At 42.3% G+C, this 19,922-nt stretch overlaps 1 protein-coding gene across 1 annotated transcript in view; it reads right to left on the bottom strand.

Annotated features, from left to right (window-relative positions):
- Window positions 1-18,614, bottom strand: part of nalcn (sodium leak channel, non-selective) — a 91,580-nt gene extending 72,966 nt beyond the window's left edge. The window contains 11 exon segments of the mRNA XM_080018532.1: window positions 1,284-1,388; window positions 1,654-1,796; window positions 3,898-4,049; window positions 6,884-7,012; window positions 7,101-7,240; window positions 7,325-7,408; window positions 12,677-12,859; window positions 13,400-13,540; window positions 14,379-14,440; window positions 14,657-14,801; window positions 18,518-18,614. Coding sequence (XP_079874658.1) covers window positions 1,284-1,388; window positions 1,654-1,796; window positions 3,898-4,049; window positions 6,884-7,012; window positions 7,101-7,240; window positions 7,325-7,408; window positions 12,677-12,859; window positions 13,400-13,540; window positions 14,379-14,420 — 1,119 coding nt within the window. The 5' untranslated portion in view covers window positions 14,421-14,440; window positions 14,657-14,801; window positions 18,518-18,614.
- Window positions 18,615-19,922: the final 1,308 nt, after the last annotated feature.

Below are 19,922 nucleotides of genomic sequence, written 5' to 3'. Positions count from 1 at the left end.
ACCACTATACATGCACCCCTGCGACAACATCGGCCAACACACACACACATGCTTCAAATGGTGTCCGTTGAAACTTGTTCTCTGTATGTAACCCATCCCGGCTAGTCCTTTCTCCAGCCAGGACCAGTGGGCAGCATACAGCGAAGTGCCCAGGGACCATATTCAAACGCCCATCGCATCATTGGTGGGGGTCCTTACTGATGTTATAAACTCCATGTGAGCACATGCAAACTCCACACAGAAAGGCCCTGATCGGGAGATAACCCACCGGAGCACAGCGCCGACAGGCGGGAATTGAACCCAGGACTTTCTTGCTGTGAGGCAGTAAGCCCTGTGCCACTGCACTGTGCCCACAGCACAGCACATGTTGCATTATCAGATAAATATGATTATTGGTAGAACAAAAGCATTTCTGAATGCAATATATTCCCCATGACAGGCCACTGGGGTCATCTCCAGCCATGTAAACTAACAGCATGTCATACATCCACATCTGACCTCTCAGCCTGCAAGGATTTTATTGGTTGAAGCTGTGTCTCAAGGGTAAAACAGCCTTCCATTGCATAGAGTTACTTATTGCTCTGCCCTCAGGTGGAGAATAAGAGAATTTTTTTAAATGGTGAAGACAAATGTACATCATGTTTTAGAGTGTAGTAATAGTTAATAGTAAATAAATATCTGTAATATACTTTTGTGCTGTTATATTTTATAAATATGCCGCCACAATTAATTCCAAGACGAGGAGCATTTGCCGATCTCTTTCTTGTTATCTTTATTGTTTTTGGACTCGTGTATTCACAAAACAGGCATTTCTGTGAGCCATTTATCCACCCTCTTTGTGAGATGTCTAAATGGTGCAATCAAAAGCTTGTCCAATCATTGGGAAAATGAGCATTACTGAAGAAGAGAAACAAAAAGCCTTCACACAGAACCTGTAGAGAACTTTGTTTTTGTGCATGTGTATGACTGGTACGGTAATAAATAGTACATTTCTCTCTTTTTCCTGTATAAAAGGGGGCTCCAGGCTTGATGAACTGCCTTATTTTCTAATAACTGGCCAAGATCAAAGTGCAGTGTCGTGTCTGTCAATGAGACACGACACTACAGGGTTAAAGGTGAGTTTGCAGCATGCTGGCGGGATGCAACATAATTGCATGCTAGTCCATTATGTAGAGTGTGTGTGTGTGTGTGTGTGCGTGTGTGTGTGTGTGTGTGTGTGTGTGTGTGTGCGTGCGTGCGTGCGTGCGTGCGTGCGTGCGCCCAAGTGCGTGATAAAGCCCTACTTGTGTCGTAGCCGTAGAGGTGGTGCTGCTCCTTGAACCCCACATCTGCTGGAACTGCACTCTGATCTCAGCAAAAGTTTCGATGATGACAGCGATGAAGACATTCTGAGAGGGAGAGGGAAAGAGAGAGAGCGAGGGAGGCAGAGATAGATAGAGACAAAGATGAGTTTTCAGGCTTCCATGACATGAGCGCGGAATATAATGTTTCTCTCATTAGCCAGGAGGCGCTTATTCTTCCCAGCTGTCAGAGTCGTTACTTTCAGTGGGCCGCGGCTGATTGGGCAGTGTCAATTCTCTCGATTTTATCACCAAAAACCTTGTGAGGACGCGGAGAAGTGTGGGAGAGAGGGTGACAGGGTCTGCCTCTTACCTTGACGAGCCAGGCCAGGAAGAAGATGAGCGTGATGAAGTAGAAGTAGGATCGCCAGCGAGGGAAACTGTCGATGGCTCTGTACATGAGGAACACCCAGCCCTCCTGAGACGCCGCCTCGTACACAGTGAAAATACTCGTACCTGCGGCAGGAGAAGGAGAACCGGAGAGCGATTGAGATAGACACAGACAGGCAGACAGACAGGCGGACAGATGAAAACAAAAGGTCTCTGTTGAACAAAGGTGTAACCACCCTTCGCCCCGAAGGTTTTCCCGCGAGCCCCGCTGCAATTAACGTGGCTCCTCTCAGTTGGAGCCTTTCGACAGACAGCTTCAGTTTTCATCTATAATTGAAAGCGTATCCTGACAACGCAAAAAGAGTCCAGATCCTCCGGTGAAGGAATGAGGATTCCCACATTTTTGGTTCCTCGTTAATCAAGGGTAATCAAACACGGTTTCACTCAATATCTCGGATCGTTTTCTTCGCAGAGTTAGGACACATGATCTTATGTGATATTGAAACGTCTCTAAAGAAATGTCTCTTGGTAGGCGCCTATTTCAACACCATTTTAGTTTTTCTTGCCCGGCGTTATGCGGCATGTGTGAACGCATGTCTGAATCAGTTGGAGTGGACATTAAACACCCAGCCAGCACCCTAGTACAAAGTCTGTGTAATGTCCGATTGAGCGGTATGTGTGAAAAGAGCAGGTGATTGTCCGGAGAATTCACTGCGAACGAGTGGGTATTTTGCATGATGATGACGTCTCTATCACGCAACTGCCGCATGATAGTGACGTCATCAACGCGGCCACTTGCCAAGGGTGAAGAAGGGTTGGAGTGTAACTGCTTAGTACTCCTTTCTGCTTTCCTTAATACTCTTTTCGCCTCTTTCGTTTATACACGTCCAAATGCAGAGTATCAACGCAAAAAAAAAGTCACAACTACTGATAAAGTTGGTAGCCTCGTCCGCCATCTTGCGTGTGTTGTAAAACCCGGTCTCTATTAAGGTATTCACTGCAAGCACTGTTAAGCTCTCATTCTCCTTCACAACAATTTAAAGATTAAAGCCACTGCACTGTGTAGTGACACTGGATTTAGACCCAACTCAGGCGATAAGATTGCAGCACACTGCTAAGCCTGTGTACTCAGTGCCAGGTTCCTCACTTCCTCCCTCACCGCCTTTCTCACGTCCACGTTTCCCCCTTACAGCAGCACAATATGGATATTATACTGCATGATAACGGTTATTTTTCCGGGAATAAATCACGTGTGTTTACCACTGCCCCCAGTCGTATATCGACACAGATGCGTTTTTCTGTGAGAAAATTATTTCTGGGAGTGTGGATGTGATAAATGTATTTCCCAGCATCTGTCGATAAGAACATGTTGGTGTGTGCATGTGTGCGTCAGAGTATCTGAGAGTCTATCTGTATTGTGTTAGGCCAATGGGCTAGCATGACTGTAGCCCAGGGCACAATCAAATAAATAGGCTTTTTTTTTTTTGCATGTTCTCCCCGTGCTCTCATGGGGTTTCCTCCACCTCCCGTCAGTAAGGACCCCCACCAAAAACATGCACACATCATCGTCTGATCCAGCAATGGACACTCGTCACCAGGTGCCCGGGCGCGTCGACGAATGCTGCCCACTGCTCCTGGCTGCCCCCCCGGAGGAAGGACAAGCCAGGATGGGTTAAATGCAGAGGCCTCATTTCACCGGCCACCATCCAAAGCATGTGCATGTGTGTGTGTGTGTGTATGTGTTGTAGTGTGGTGTGTTGCGTGATAATTAATGATTCTTCTTCTTCTTCTTCTTCTTCTTCTAAATGAAACACAATTTTCAGAGCTTAGAACCTCCCAGCAAATTGTGGCGAGCTATTGAAGATTCAGTGCAAAAATATTACTGGAAGGTGCCGCAAGAAGCAAAAGAAAATAAATAAATAAATCACAGTGAAACTGGAAAAAGAATCTGAATTAAATGGGAACATCCCAAAAATACCTAAATACTTCACCCCTTCTGATAAAAAGGGGAAATGGGGCAGCGCCAGTTGAGCGAGAGTGAGGGGGTATGCTGATATTAAAGCGAGATAATGAAGCCAGGAAGATGACATCAATGGTAAGCAACATTTTTCTATCCTTGGTTCTATCTTTGGTTCTACTGTTGCACTGCCTACTGCCTGAGAGTAAATGTAAACAATTTTGTGCATTTATTTTGGTGTAATGAATTTGGTGCATGTGTGATTCCTACCAAGCTCATTGAAGCCACTGTAGCCCAGCTCCTGCCTACTGAGGCCCAGGTCTTCAAGGTTCACACATTTGAAGCCCAGAGGACATTGGTAGCCCTCTCCATTTGGGGAGCAGTGGGTATCTGGAATGGCCAGACTATTCCAAGACACATTCCTGAACAAAGAGGGGAAAAAACAATATATATGGTCATCAAACAGAAATAAAGAGTACGGTATATGAACCAAATTGATCCTTTTACTGTATCACAATAGATTCGATTGGACACGACGAGCCTTCCCAGAGTTATCAAATTTTCATTTTAATGTCACTCGTCATTACATTATGAAAATTGCTCAGCTTATTTGAGCTCGCAATAAGTGCAAGGACTGAGGGAAAATCAAGCCAGCATCAAATGAAAATCATAGATATTAGATAAGATAATCAGAAACACACACACATGTTACCCCACCTGCCACTGCCTCCATATCTTTAAGCCACAGATGTTATTCCAGGAGTAGCTTGATTTCGCTAATGAAAATTAATGCATTTCAATTGGCCAAACAGACATTCATCCAAATTGTTTATTAAAGGGTACAGGATGAGAAGGATAATTTATTGCAGCATTACAAAGGGCAGTTGCAGGCACAGTGCTGAATCCTGATGCAGCTAATTATACAGATACACTGTGCCTTATCAAAGAAATCACCGTTCTTCATAACAAAAGGATGATAAATGATGCGCTGAATTACAGATGTAAGGTCCACTAAAAGCCATGAAAAAGATAATTTGTCACGTCAAACAGGAAAACCAAATGTGTTTGACATTCATAATTAATCAACTTATTTTTCTCCACCGAACAGGTAAAGTCAAACTGAGAAGGGAAATTCATATGATCTCACGATCTCATACAGTATTAGAAATGTAAGTTGCTGTCTAACCCATGCATTTAATTATACAATACACACACCAAAAAATACAGCACATAAGAGTGAATTTAAGTTTACCGCCCCTTAAAATGGCTCGAGCCAACAATTTTTGTGCATGCACTGCATGCATGGTACTGTCGCTGTATTCTGTCATCTCACTCATTCAAATTCACTGTCCATCCGGCTCACTTTTGCTCCGTTTACTCTCATTTGTTTTGGAAATTTATGAGAAAGGTGGGATATCCATTGCGATGCAGATCTGACCAAAATATATCTGGAATAAATGTGAAACTCTGTATTTAATATGATTTACACGTTATAATCTTAAAGGGATGCTCCAGCTTTTCGGGAACTTGACTTTTTGTCTCTTACCCAGTTGCTGCCGGTGTTGATGCAGCTACATGCACAATACATTTTGATGTATAACAGTATATCCATCCAAGCTTGGGTTGCCAGTTCCGTCAAATGAGTTATGTTGAGGGTAATCTTCTGATGCGAGGCATTGCAATTTGTACCTGGCAACCCCCAACTCATTTGAAGCGCCCGTCACAGTTAGTAATCATGGGTGGATAAATGGTTATGCATGAAATAGTTCCAAATGTAGCCAAATTTAAAACAACTCTCAATTTGTACTTTAATTTTTACTTGTCATAAAGACACACAAAGCATATTTTCCCCATTCTCATTTCACATTGAGATTTCACGTTCATTCCAGTTATCATTTGATCAAATGTGGATAACAATGGACGTCCCGCTTCTGGAATTAAACTCAGCAGAGTACTCACCCAGAAGACTCCACAATGCACTCGTGTTCAAAATCCCCTCCCACTGGGTAGATGCTATACAATATACTGTATGTAACTCAACAGGTTTGTTCATGCAAGGTGAAATGAAATGATCTTGACATGTGGAATAAGAGTTAAGAGCCCCATAAATCCAAGATCCCTTTTATCTAATACAAATACCCATACCAGTCAAATGCTCCCCTGCCATTTCACTTCCAATCAACCAAATCCCCTCTGTGTCAATGGCTGTGAAGCTTTGACTTTGTACCAAGGGCACATGACTGATAATATTTGACATACCATGCCAAATATCTAAAACCCTCCATTAAAAGCACATATAACACATATACACACACACACACATAGAGCTGTAAATATATGAAGAAAAAAAAAGGAAATCAGCTTGATACAAATGAAATGCACACCATCCACACTGTCTTTTTCTGCAGAGGGATGTGAGAATGTTCTCTCCTGTCTTTCCTGATAGTAAGGGTCAATGTATGCAGCGTCCCCGGGGGCACTGAGGCACCCGTCAATGAGATAGACAGATCGAGGGCAGGATGTGGAGCAGGAACGTATCCTTACCGCAAAGCCCAGACAATGTGGGAAATGTTAATTATTATGATTAGTGCTTGTCCGCTGTGTAGCTGGCAGCCCTAACTATTATGGCTGCACCCGCACACGCGCACGCACACACACACACACACACACACACACACACACACACACACACACACACACACACACACACACACACACACACACACACCCTTTCTCCCAAAGGGCTACTGCCCTCCTCATCACATTCTCAAAAAATGCCATCACTTCCATACAGATTAATTATAGCATACATGCATAGCATACATCTCCTTAGTCCAATTAATGATTGGGTGCAGCGTGAGGCATTGCCATAGCTTTCACTAATTTCCATTTATGATGTTTTTTAAATAAGGGTATGATGATGTGATGCATGCTGAGAATTAAATATTGAATGCAGATCAGGGTATAGCGCCACCTATACAACACACTCAGTATAATACTGTATGTGTATAATGCAAAAACATACACTGACCTTTTAAGGTTTTTATAGACAGGAATCCTTCCCAGAGGGACTCACATTCATAATTCATTTTCATAGAAAAATAATGAAACCAGCTTATGGCAATTCATCTGTCATTTCGCCAAATATTATTCTTTTGTTTGGCCATTTTTGTTTTATTTTTATGCACTCAAAAGGATTTAAATTGTACAGTTTGCTTTGGGGATTAGCATGTCATGTAATGGATGCGGTATTTACCCTTTCTCTGTGTCGTTGGTAACACAGTGATGGTTGAATGTTCCAAACATTTGAACTCCCAGAATTCCATAGAGCAGAAGGAAGAAGAGCAGAAAGATGGACACGCTCCAGATCTGTTCCCCTGAGCGCCTAGACACACAAAGTCGGGTTTTTGTGTCAGTATTTGAATTTAGGCGTTGTCACATGTACACGAGGCTGAGTCACAAAAGCACTTCACTTGAGGATGTTGGTGATACGCGAGCGTGGAAGCTCAAAGCGAAAGTAGATCCTGAAGGCGCGGATCATGATGAGCGCTCTGGGGATTCTCAGCATTCCCCAGGGAGACATCTGATCTACGAGCTCAGCAATCTCAAACACCTAAAACAAAGAGAGGTCGTGACTAACCAGGCGAAGCCTGAGCGCCGGCGACTCGTTATAGCGACGGGAACGGCAGAAATGTACCTGCAGCACCAGCGATACCCATATGAAAAACACCATGAACCCGTCAAACATACACCAGCGGTCCTTCACGTAGCAGTTATCCCCCTGGATGGAGAAACATGGACAGAAACAGGACAAAAATGAGGGGACAAAATGAGAGACAGAAAAAGCAAATGTTTGACTGGAAAGTAAAAAAAAATTAGACAAAAAACAACAGATTTTTATATACTATTGAGGTCATACACAGTTCACAGGTCACCGTTGCAAGAAAACGCTTTTTCTGCTTGGTCAAGCAGTCTTTAACGATAACATAACAACGCGACAAGTGGAAAGGGGACAAAACATTTACAAGACCCTTTAATTTACGGCATAAAAGGCATGCTACCCTGACAGAATTTGATGGAAAAATATTGTGAAGGGTATGAAAATACTGAAAGGGGACCTATTATGCTCCTTTTCACACCTAATATAGATCTCTGAGGTCCCCAAAACATGTTTTTGTAGTTTTTTGCTGAAATACCACTCAGATTGTGCATTCGAGCCATTAGGACATGCTTCTAAACCCGGACTGTTCAAAAACGGGCTGTTTCAGTGCGTGTAGCTTTAATTGTGAATGAGCAGCCAAGCCCCTAGTTCTGAGCAAATGGGGTTTGAGGACAAGTTCCTGGTTCTGTGGGCCAAGGGGGATTGAGCTTTACTCTGGGCTCCGTTATATTTACTTGGTAAACTTTCGCTGATTTCACCTCATCACCACACTAAAATCTATTTCAGATCAAATTTGAGGTGAGAAATAAGCAATCCAGTTGCTGAATCTTTACTGATATTAGATCTACCAGGCCCCATTTAAAAGTTAGATGGACTTTGGTCGCGGTGCCACTCTCACACATGCAGATTTTTTGTTTCACGTAAACGTCGGAAAATAAAATAAGATAAATAAATACATTGTGGCCGACCACAATGTGCTCCCTTCCAGTGGCCGCACAGCTGTCCCGAATCGGCTGAGCACTGCTGCTTGGTCCGAATCGGGGCAGGTAGGTTTTATTTTTTATTTATTTGTTTGTTTGTTTATTTATTTAAATAAGATGATTTATTTTTTTATTTTACCTGTGCTGTCAGCATGCTGGGCATACAAAACAGAGTATTTGTGCCATTGCATCTAGGACAGAGTTAGTCTGAAAGTGGAGTTCAAGTTCCCAACCTGCAATGCAACTCATTATTAATTCTTAAATCATCAAGAACTGCTGCAATAACTCCATCCATCATCCACTGTCCCGTGGATGATGATGTAGAATGACAAGAGCACAGTTTTTGGTTATAGAGAACTACCACCAACCCCCCTCTTTGGAGAACTATTAGTCATGTTTAAACAATTGATATAATAAACAATATATAAACAACTGATCACTACTCCAAGAGGGGGAGAATCACCACGGGTGAGACAAATAAACATAAAAAAAACAACAACATTTACACAAAACCATAAATATTGAACGATAACATCTATTGAAAAGCAGTTAATTAGGTCCATGAAAACTGAAACTACAACTGGCCACGTGGCCTCTTCCTGTCATAGTTATGGCAGTAAATGAGGGAGGTTAGGAGAGGAATGCAACCAGGAGGGTGCTGGGATGCACTCGAAGCAGGTGTGGTGGTGTGTGCTTGTGTGATGGGACCGCCTATATGTGTGTGTGTGTGTGTGTGTGTGTGTGTGTGTGTGTGTGTGTGTGTGTGTGTGTGTGTGTGTGTGTGTGTGTGTGTAAGATGTCCACCGGTGAGTGTACATGACTTATCCCCATTGGAACTGGTGTTGAAGGTCGGGTATAACGTCGCGCCGCCTTCAAGCAGCGGAAAGGGCCCCGAAGCCCCCCAAACTGGACAGCCCTGTAGACACCCTACGGCTGCAGAAAAGCCCTGAGTACCCTGCCCTGCGACCACAGAAGACCCCCGGGCCCCCAGAGAAGTCAGAGGTCCCAGTCTCAGCACCAGGGGTGCGAGAGCCAGAGATTCCTCCTGTGCCCCTAAAAAATGTATCCTTATTTGTTTATAGTTTTGGCCATTGAAGCCCTTAAGTTCAAGAGTATAAAAAAACGCATGCCGGACGGCACTGAACTCATCGGCCCTCTTCCTTCCTCCTCCATTCCGTTCTGGAAAATGACCAACCGGTCCCAAACATCTACAATAAAAACACACCAATTTTATTGGTTTTGTTTAGAGAAACGCAAAACGAATCGGATGGAGCAGATGACCATATAAAGAAATCCGTGATGAGCTGACGTCAGAGTGGAAAAAAACCTTTGAAAAACGAGTGTTCAGAGCGGTCATAAGTTACTTTGTCATTAGTTTACCTCATTATTTGACGCTTTAACCACTTCTCATATGAACACCCGACATTGTAATATTATATATATGACAGAAAATAAGGAAAAGCATAATAGGTCTAATACTAGGTTTAATACTGGACAAACACGTCTAGGCAAAAAGAAAATACTTCGACGATGAGTCTGAGCATAATTCTCAAACATCCCATTTGCATGTGGAAACGCATGTTCAAATAATGATTAAACACCCGAACGGCAAACAAACTGAAATGCCATGGGGCCGACAAACACGGCCACACTTAATTAACACTTAGGAGGTCTGTGAAAAGCTCTTAAGGGGTCAATTTTCCACAGGCTGAGCGGCTGCAAATAGAAGGGTATGCTCCAGAACACACAAAGACAAAATTGTGCAGTTAGCAAGCACTGCCTCTGTGAACGTCTCATTTGAGTCTCTTAATCAACTTTAAAATTGCAAAGGTACGCTTGGTCACTCTGGCAACCCAATCCTCGAAAAAACTGGTTGTGGATCCAAAAAGATGAACTCGCCGTGTTAGTGTGCATCTGTGTACACAAATCAATTATGTGACGTGAATGATGGCGTCACATTGAGTCAGTGCATGAATGTCTTCTGTTGATGGATAAGATCAGGGATGTACATTGTTCAGAACATTAACTCTATATGTCACGCCCAGGACAACCGGAAAAAGAAAACCTGTCGTTGAAGTTTTATCGCACAGGATTTGGTTCTTCAAATTCAAAGTAAAATCACGTGCGCCTGTTAGGTTCCCACGGCACCTCCCTGTCGCTCTACCTCCTCTATCCACAAATATGACTGTTCCAAAAAATAGAGTGTGACTGAGGGGAGCTGAGACATTTAGAAAATCTGGGAGCAATCAGGAAGGAAAGCTCTCGGGAAGTGCTGAGATACGTGTCAGCCTCTGTCAACATGGTTTAGAACGTGGGAAATATCAACAGAGAAACTGCAAGTTGTTAAAGAATCACGAATCGTTCCCTTGCATAGCACATTGTGTTGTCACGCTATGTTAAAATCAGAAATCCTTGTTGATTCACTGCTAGACAACGTTTGCGGACAACAAATGTGACTTTTTTTCACATCACTCAGGCCAAAAAAGGTCCTGAGTGATCGCTGTGTCTTTCCGATATGGCTCAGGTAAATGCCACAGAGCGTCAGTTAATGGCACAATCGATTCCCCCTGATGAGAGACTTGACGTGTTGCTGATGCCTTCATTGACACAAAGAGTCACATCTCACTGTTAGTCAACAGGGTTACCGCCACCGACTGAGGCCGATAGAGATTGATCACATATCCTTTGTTTTCCCCAATCAGGGATGATGAATGTGACGTCCAAGATGACAGCGGCTATGAATATGAGAAGCTACAAGCAATTGTTCTGTGAATATGCTTTCAGCATATAATAATATATAATATATATATATATATTTTTTTAATTGTGATGTAGAGAGCCGCTAAAAGTGTTCATCAATATCAGCACCCTCCCTGCACACTTTCTGCTGCGATACACTTACAATCTGTTATGTCTACTCGGTCACACTTGTAAAGAAACGTTAGTATTACATGACCGGAATTGATGTGTTTCATGAGAGAACCGTCACAGACTTCGGTTTACATATAGTCAGTTCAGAACTCAAAAAACATTTTCTCGTGGGCAGTACATCTTCAACTCAAACCCCAGGCTACTATCCTGTTTAAACAATGGCAATCTATCAATGGCTATCTTGGCGTTGAACTGGTGCATCCTTGCCTGCTGTTATACACAGCAGATGATATCTGCATTGATGCATTTGGTGATTCACAAAGAAATGACCTGTTGTCATTTCTTTGTGAACCACCAAATTAATGAGTGTAAGCAAAAACAAAAAGATGGCTAAATTGCTCGTTTGTTGGAATTGTTTTCACAGAATACACCCACGGATGCATATTAATGTTTTTAAGTGGCCACTTAAACATACAGTACGCTTTTTAACAGCTGAGGATGGCTTATTAGAATTGTTATTAGTTCAGTTCAGTTTCATGACGACGACAGCAGGTATGTGGGTGGAAGCAACTATCATCTTGGAGGGCAAACTCTTAGTGCCCATGTTAGAGGTTTATTTTGTTTATTTTAGTTAACTTAAAACTGTTCAATAGCGGTAGGTCGGTAACTCGTTTACAACCAAAAGTAACTGACGGGTGATCATAACAGTCGCAACAAACTGTAGGATAAAGAGGTGCACCAGGCTGCTCTGCTTTGTGGCGCCTTGAAAAGTCATCATTTGTGATCTGGGCCTAAGAAAGCTGTTGATGTGGTGCCAACACATTACTAACACATTGCAACTCTGAGAGAAAACACACCCGAGTGGGTGTACAACTATAATACGCAATAAAGCAAACAAATTAACTCTTGAACCAATCGGAATCCAGTATGGTGCCTGGACACAGTATCATTTTTTATAAAGGTTTTTATTGACCCAAAAATAGAGAAATGTCCAAATGACACTGCTGTTTTCCCCGTTCTGGACACTCTGCTTCAGTGTCCACCTCATGTCTCTGTCTGCGTGCGCTTGTTATCCTTGATTTGCCAATTAGGCTGTCCAAGCTTTTCATGGCTGTAATTAAGGGCCTTTCATCTGCCAGCTGCCTGGCTCTGGAAGATTCTACGGGACACTTGCTGTCTCTCTCTCTCTGATTCCCACTGTGTTGATGGATTAGAAGCTGCAGAACAAATAACAACATGCACGGTTCAGAGAAAGCAGTGTGGATAAAGCAGGCGGTCCTCTGACAGACACCCTTGTCTACGGTGGTAAACTGATTTAAGTCAATGGGGATAAAAAAAAAAAAATAAAAAAAAAAAAGAACAGATGCAGGAGAGGAAACGTCAACAATTCGAACTTGAAGCAAACAAGAATTTACATTTAGAATTATGCAGGTAATAGGCATCAAGTTTTGCTTTCAGAAACAACTTCAGATAAAATGCCCAGTTATCTGGCAATGCAGAGCATTTAATGAGCTACTTGATCAAGAACAGCGGCTACCTTGATGATTCCTCTGATGTGCATCTTGGCGATCATCTCGGCCGTGTAGAGGAACATGAGCAGCGTGTCCAGTGTGAAGGTCACATATTGCAGCGGAGGGTAGTGCTCGAACGTCTTGGGGGTGTTCATACACACTGAAATGACGCTGATGATGGCGCACGCCCGCAGCAGGGAGTGCACCCACTGAAAAGCACAGGGAGTAGTTCGGGGAGGGCAGGATAAAGGTTTACTTAACGATCCCTTTGGAAAAAATGATTCTTTACATTTCAAATGTATTTCCTTTGAGGAGATTTTTATTGTGAGATATGATTTAGTCTAAAATTAGGGAGATGAGAGTGAAACTCTGATCAAAACAGTAATTATTGTACATTCTAACATTTTGTCAAATAAATAACGGTGAAGTTTAACTATCAATCATTTTAGCTGGGGACCCCCTGGAACCTCATGAAGGACCCCAGCATCAGTACCATCGTACCAATGTAGACCTTATGCAGTATTCATAGACTGTCGAGACACTTATTTGATATTATTATTATATTATATTATTATTATTATTATTATTATTATTATATTTTTTGTTTAAGTTATCAGACCATTATTGATCATTCATGCACATGGAATCACAGCAACAGTGGGAGAAGTCGCCCAAATTGGACTCCGAATTATGTTTCAATAACATTTTGTAATTTCAGGCTACTGTGCCATGGGAACAAGCACACTCACTGGCTTGTTGATCCAGAAGATGTCGGCACTGTCTGCAAGGGTTTCATCAGGCCCAAAGTCTGTCATGGGCTGGGCCTCAACCCGAGAGCTCTGTTTCCTCTTCAGCATGCTTGGGCTAGCCGTGCTATACAGAGAGTGGATCTGACGGAGAGAGGAACGCGGACCACACAGTGACCAAAGCTAAAAGACCACATAGCGCACGCTGGCTGCATCCAAGTCTGAGCATTTACAGAACCCCGTTTGAAAATGCAATGTTGTGAATTACCTGAATTAACTTGTAATTGAGTTTTCTGTGCAACTAATGCGTCCCAGAGCAGAACCATTAGGCCTGATGCATAGGGGTACAATATCATTAAACAGGTTTTTCTTAGACTGGAAATGCAATGTTGTACCATGAATCAATACTTATCTTAATAACAATGTTAATATTACATTTTTAGATTACATTTGAATATCACAAAACAGTGTTTTTCATCCTCTACATGATGGCTTTTAATGATTTTTTTTAGCAGAGCTGTACTATGTTGTGCAGGAGCTACCCGGACTTGAATTGCCAGAACAGGGGTATGCTTTCAAAGCAAAGATATGTTGCATTGTTTAATGGCCACTGTGATACACAACATAGCACACATGAAACACAGAACGAATGTATTCACATCGGAACAGCTGCTGTAACTTACCACAGGGAAAGATCACACATGATCTTCATAATACTGAACGCCTAAAGTAGGTGCCAACAGATACTGTACACTAATATCAATACAGTAAGTAAGTGAGTACGTGGGTGCTGCTGTGTGTGTGTGTGTGTGTGTGTGTGTGTGTGTGTGTGTGTGTGTGTGTAAGCATGTGTGTGTGTGTGTGTGTGTGCGGGGGGGGGGGGGTTGCATAAAAAAATAAAGAAAATTAAAAGTGTTGAGGCCATTTCAACATAAGAACAAAAGAAGAAATGAAACCCTCGATGGAGACAAAGCGCACATACCAAAGGGAAAAGTAAAGCTGAAATTGCTCCAGCACTGCACATAACATGCGATCAGGCATACCCTGTAAATAACACACAACAGTTAGTCAACATCATGGCATATATGGTTTACAGTACACTACCAACATCTACAGTACGCTCATAGAGACAGGAACGCCCACCATGTCTGACACCGAGGCATATATGCAACACACTCTGTGAGTGAGTGAGTGAGTGATTGACTGAGTGACTTTGGTGTTGTGAAAGAGGATGGGCTGGGGGAGGATGGCAACACTCACTGTGAGGCTCCTCATTGGTGCGTTCATCCCCAGGTCACAGAGAGGTGGAGGGACCAACCAGAGAGAGACAGAGAGAGAGGTAGAGAAAGAGAGAGAGAGATACTAGAAAGGCAGGCGCGAGAGGACACTGGGCACGGAGGTCCTGCTGTAGCGGTCAGTGAGCGGTAAAAGGGGTAGAGAGAGAGAAATTGGCAGGTGTGGTAAAGTGAAGCTTCAACACACCTTTATGGCACAGATGTGATTAATGATGCAGTAGGACACTCTGTTATTCACCAACAGCAAAGTAACAAGGTTAGATCCCTATTGGGATGACAAGGGGAAAAAAATGAACATTGTAAATATGTCCAATTTGTGAATCTGAATACTCATATTGACAATTAAAGGTGCAGTGTGTAGAATTTAAGGAACGGATTTGGCAGAAATGGAATATAATATACATCAGTATGTTTAAATTAATGTATAATCCCATGAAAATAAGAATTGGTGGGTTTGTGTTACCTTACAACGAGCCCTTTTTATCTACACAGGGAGCAGGTACGCTTCCACAGAGGCCGCCATGTTTGACTGCCATATTTCTAAAGTAGTCCAGAATGGACAAACCAAACACTGTCTCTAGAGAGGGCTTTTCGCATCTTTCACGAGTTTTCTGGCCACGGTCTCTTCCAGGGAGGCCACCGTGTTTCACCGCCATGGGGAGGGGTTTTCATTTGGTTGCGATCTGCAACCCCACCACTAGATGGCACTAAAATATACACACTGCACCTTTAAGATTCTTACATTAAATATTTGTACAATACATTTGGCTGATAAATGAAACGAAAAATAATTGATATGTTGTATAGATTTCACCAGCAACATGACGGGGCAAAGCACTGATGATGATGACAACCAATGTAATTGTTTAGTTCTCTTATGTGCCATCACAGTCTATGGAAGCCAATAGGACCATCTGCAGCGTTTTTAGGAAATGTGGCATATTGATAGGGAACAGTCTACATTATCCTCTCACCAATTGTGGGATCCGTCCTTCAACCCTAAAAGTGCCACCTAGTTGGGCTTACTGAATATATGTATAGGTTTTGAACTGTTTGGTCTCGAATCATTATTCTTATTCACTCTGATTCTTTGAGCATCTTGAAAGATGTTGAATTCAGTGCACACAAGGGTTTAATTTACACTATAGTGAATTTCACATTAAAGTCTCCAAAAAAAGGTTGAAAAAACCCAATATATAACTAGTGTACATATATACTTTTATCAATTATAAAAATGTAGAAAATGTTTTGCAGTCTTTCGTGCCTTCTATGATTTCAAAATGAAAATCTGGGGCTTCAAGGTAGGCACTATGATGATTGGCCCTTACATTGCTGCTTTTCGATCACAACTTTGATTAAAAAAGACAAAAATTTGCCTAACTGCAAAAGAATATTTGGATCTTGTATCGAGTTACGATAAATTGCGTTTCACTTATGTTGGAGAAACTATCACTATTAATTAATTGCAGGTCATTATTTTTTCCACATCTGTCAACCATGATCAGGCAACTTCGCTTGGTAAACTTCCACTTAAAATCTGAACACGAGAATTTAAAAAAAACTTGTCAAGACGGACAATCCAAGGGAACAATGTAACGGCTTTGACCTTCTTCTTTTCTTTTATCATCTCAACAAGAAAAGAAAGTGTCCTACATACTCCAAGCCCCATGTAGTCAGAGGCAATTTGCAATGTAATTGCTACACTTAGCATATGCTGGTAGAGATTTGAGGAAGAGTGAAAACAAAATTACAGGGTATAAGTGCTATAATGTGGGAGTAAGATGACAAAGACTGCAATTAGTTTCCCATTTAGAGAGAGGACATATTCCTCATGGGCAGGATGCAATCACTGGGCAGATTAATTGTAACTTCAAGTATCTGTGGCTTTGAAAACTGAACAAATACTCAGTCAAACTTTATTTCGAAAAGTTTGTTGCTTCCTGATTTATACCTGGGTAGAAGAAAAATGATAGGCTATCATCATGTGGGGAGAGATGGGGGGGTTATAAATGTGCTTTATAATAAAGAAATATATAATAGTAAGGGTCCTTTCGCGCTTGTAGAAAACTATTAAAAAAAATCCAACCTCGTACCTGTACGTGTAAAGGCCATTTATGATGGATTTTAAAACACGTCTACTGTCGTTTTGAACTACTTTGTAGTTTTTAATGTTATGTTAACACACGGACCACCGACTCAAATTACAGATTTCCGAGTTCCCACGGAACGCAGCATCACTTCCTGCTGTTTCTAATCCACCTGAACCAGAGCGCGGGCAGCAGCCTTTATCAACAATGGAATAGAACTGGTGCAATAGATAATAAGGGAAACCAGCTGTTTCCACCAAAAAGTTGCGAAATAGAAAGCACAAACTAGGACGCCCATGATCTAAAAAACTCCCTTCTACGTGTCCATATATGGTCAATAACATCATGGCAAACCCGAGCCGGAGCTCGCAGCTTGTAAAGCTTATAATAAAAAGAAAAAAGTGAGCTCCGACTCAATAAAATATGATGGATTTTACAATATACCCACTTGATTTGTCCACTTGAGAGGGCAGAACAGAGTACTGGCAGCTTGTGAGAAGTGCCGTTGCACAAGAAAAAGTCCCGGTACGCCAAAGAGTAAAATGTAAAAGTACCGGTACCGTGTACCGCTGAATACTGACCCACTTCAAGCACTGTTCTGGCTGTAGTAAAATGGACTGGAAAATGGACAACCGCACTGCAATGCTGTGGGGTTTTTTTCCTTACTGGGACTACATTGATTCTGAGTTAGAACCCAAAATTGGGTTGTTGTGCTGTGCACACCAGTAACTTCTTTTTGATTTGTAATTTATGCAACTAGGAAATCTCAAATGACCTTGTGTGTTACTAAACCCTAACCTTTTTTATGAGTACATTGATTGATTGATACATGAGTTGGCCAGAATAGTCCGGTGATTCTCAACCTTTTTCATATCAAGGACCCTCAATTTGATATAGATTAGGCTATGAACCATCTGGGACCCCAATCTGCTATCTATGATTTGGTCTGAATCTCAACAGTGAAACTATGAACGCAACAGTCGTTCATTTACATTCACACATCAAAAATGAAATAACAGAACTATTGATCATTATGGGGAGCCCCTGGAACCTCTTGAAAGATATATAACAGTATACACTCCTAGATATGTCAGACACTAGGATGGGAAAATGCAGATAATTTATTTCCCTAGTACTAGTATACATTGTTATTATTATTATTATTATTATTATTATTATTATTATTATTATCATGGGCCTGGTCCTGCAGGGTTGCTATAGGCCTTTTTTAAATCATAGTGGAGCAAATCATAGTGGGGCAAAACTATTTCCTTCTCATTGCAGGAAAACGCTGCAAGCTGGCCACCGCGAGGCAGAACGGACACAAGCGACACAAGTAAAATGAAAACGAAAGTGAAAGTAAAGCGGCGCGATCGCAATTAGGAGACGCATTAGGGCCGAGCCAAGGTTACTATGGAAACGGACGGGAGCTAAGATGCTATGCTAGGCAGGGACAGGTAAAACACAACGCCTGACAGCGGGTGGAGCGTTGCTCTCGACAAACGCGATGAACAATATAAGCGACTGTAAATACAACAACATAAACCGAAAAAAAAAATAAAAAAAAATAAAAAAAAAAACAAAACAAAAACGCAAAGAGATGATGTGTTGTTAGGCCTCCCCCGAATCCCAGCGCCCGCACATCACTTCCTGGAGAGCGCGAGCCCAACGGGGAACGGGCAGTCGCGCGCGTTCGGTAACCGGTGGATAAGGCGTCCGGTCACCGCGCTGTTACTCACGCGGCGTGTGTTTCCCTTATGGCTCTTTCGCCGTGGCGTCCATGACATCAGCTGTTTTCCGGTGCGTTGTGACGGTATGGAGAGAGAGAGAGAGGGAGAGAGGGGGGGGGGGGGGGGGGTGACGGGAGCGCGATCACATCAGCAGCTGATGCGGCGGAGGCGCGTGCCCGTCCCCATAGCAACAAGCTACCGCTGGTGAAAAGATGAAGTGCCACCGTCTCACACGCTTGGAAAATTCCAACATTTCCTCAAGTCGTTCTTTCAAATAAAGTATGTGAGTTGTGTCTGAGCTCTATGATGTGTGTATCGTAGAGGGAACTTATTCTGAAAATGAAGTAATAGAGACATACATAGATAAATGATGATGATGATGATGATGATGATAACAATAATAACAACAACAACAACAATAATAATGATAATAGTAATAATTTAAAAACTACTACTACTAATAATAATAATAGATATAGCTGCAGGCAGCAATACACAGGGTCCAGGTTTAGTCGTGTTAGGTACGTCTCTACACACTGAGGAAAACCTTCCATGATCTACGCTGTTTTTTTGGGTTGTTTTTTTTTTTTTTTACATAGATTTAATGATCAGTAAATAAATTGTGTATAAATAAAGACATGGCATTTTTTGTCAGTTATTTTTGTAAAGTTTCAGACATGGCTTTAAGTATGTCGGTTACCGGTGCTTCATTGGCTCGTGCGTTCACACCGTCCAATCCTAGTGGACCTGCGTTTGGCCCTTACATCGCTGATTTTCCTCAAGGACAGGGTTTAAACAGTTACGGTCGGTCCTGGATCATGCAGTGCGGACACGAAAGAAAGGGACGGTTCCTTCGAAGGTTCTTAGAACTTCCTGCGGTGCCGGAACACTCTCTGTGACCGGTTACAGTTTCCGGGGTTTCGTGAAACGCAGCAGGGGTTACATTTTACCGAGTTTCCATTAAACGCAGCATCGTTTGTCTGTCTACGCCAGTGGTACTCAACCTTTCCCGGCTCAGGAGCCACATCAACAGTTTGTTGCCGAGAAATTTTCAGCGGTGGGCAAAGCAAACGCTATACATAGGGCGCATGTCGCTGCATGTGAATGACTTCTGAGAGACGAGGCTTGGACGTTAATAACTTCGGACAATGATGTCACAAAGCGTCCCGCTCTAGAAACAAATCAAACAAAGAGTTTTCACTCATTTCTGCTCCAAATGAAGATCGATATCGATCAAACTAGAACAACGAGATGTCTGAAACATCCCGGTTCCAGCGAGGCCTCAGCCATGTCTGTGCCTACCGCGGTTGCCGTGTTTCAGATACTCTTATCCCAAAAAATGCCAAGAAGATCAATAATAATAAAAATCTGATCTGCCTGTGGGCTGGCCCACTAATTATTATATTAGAAAATA

Source organism: Zeus faber, assembly GCF_960531495.2.
Source record: "Zeus faber genome assembly, chromosome: 18".
Taxonomy (NCBI): domain Eukaryota; kingdom Metazoa; phylum Chordata; class Actinopteri; order Zeiformes; family Zeidae; genus Zeus; species Zeus faber.
The sequence above is the reverse complement of the archived record's forward strand: the minus strand, read 5'-3'. Positions and strand labels throughout refer to the sequence as shown.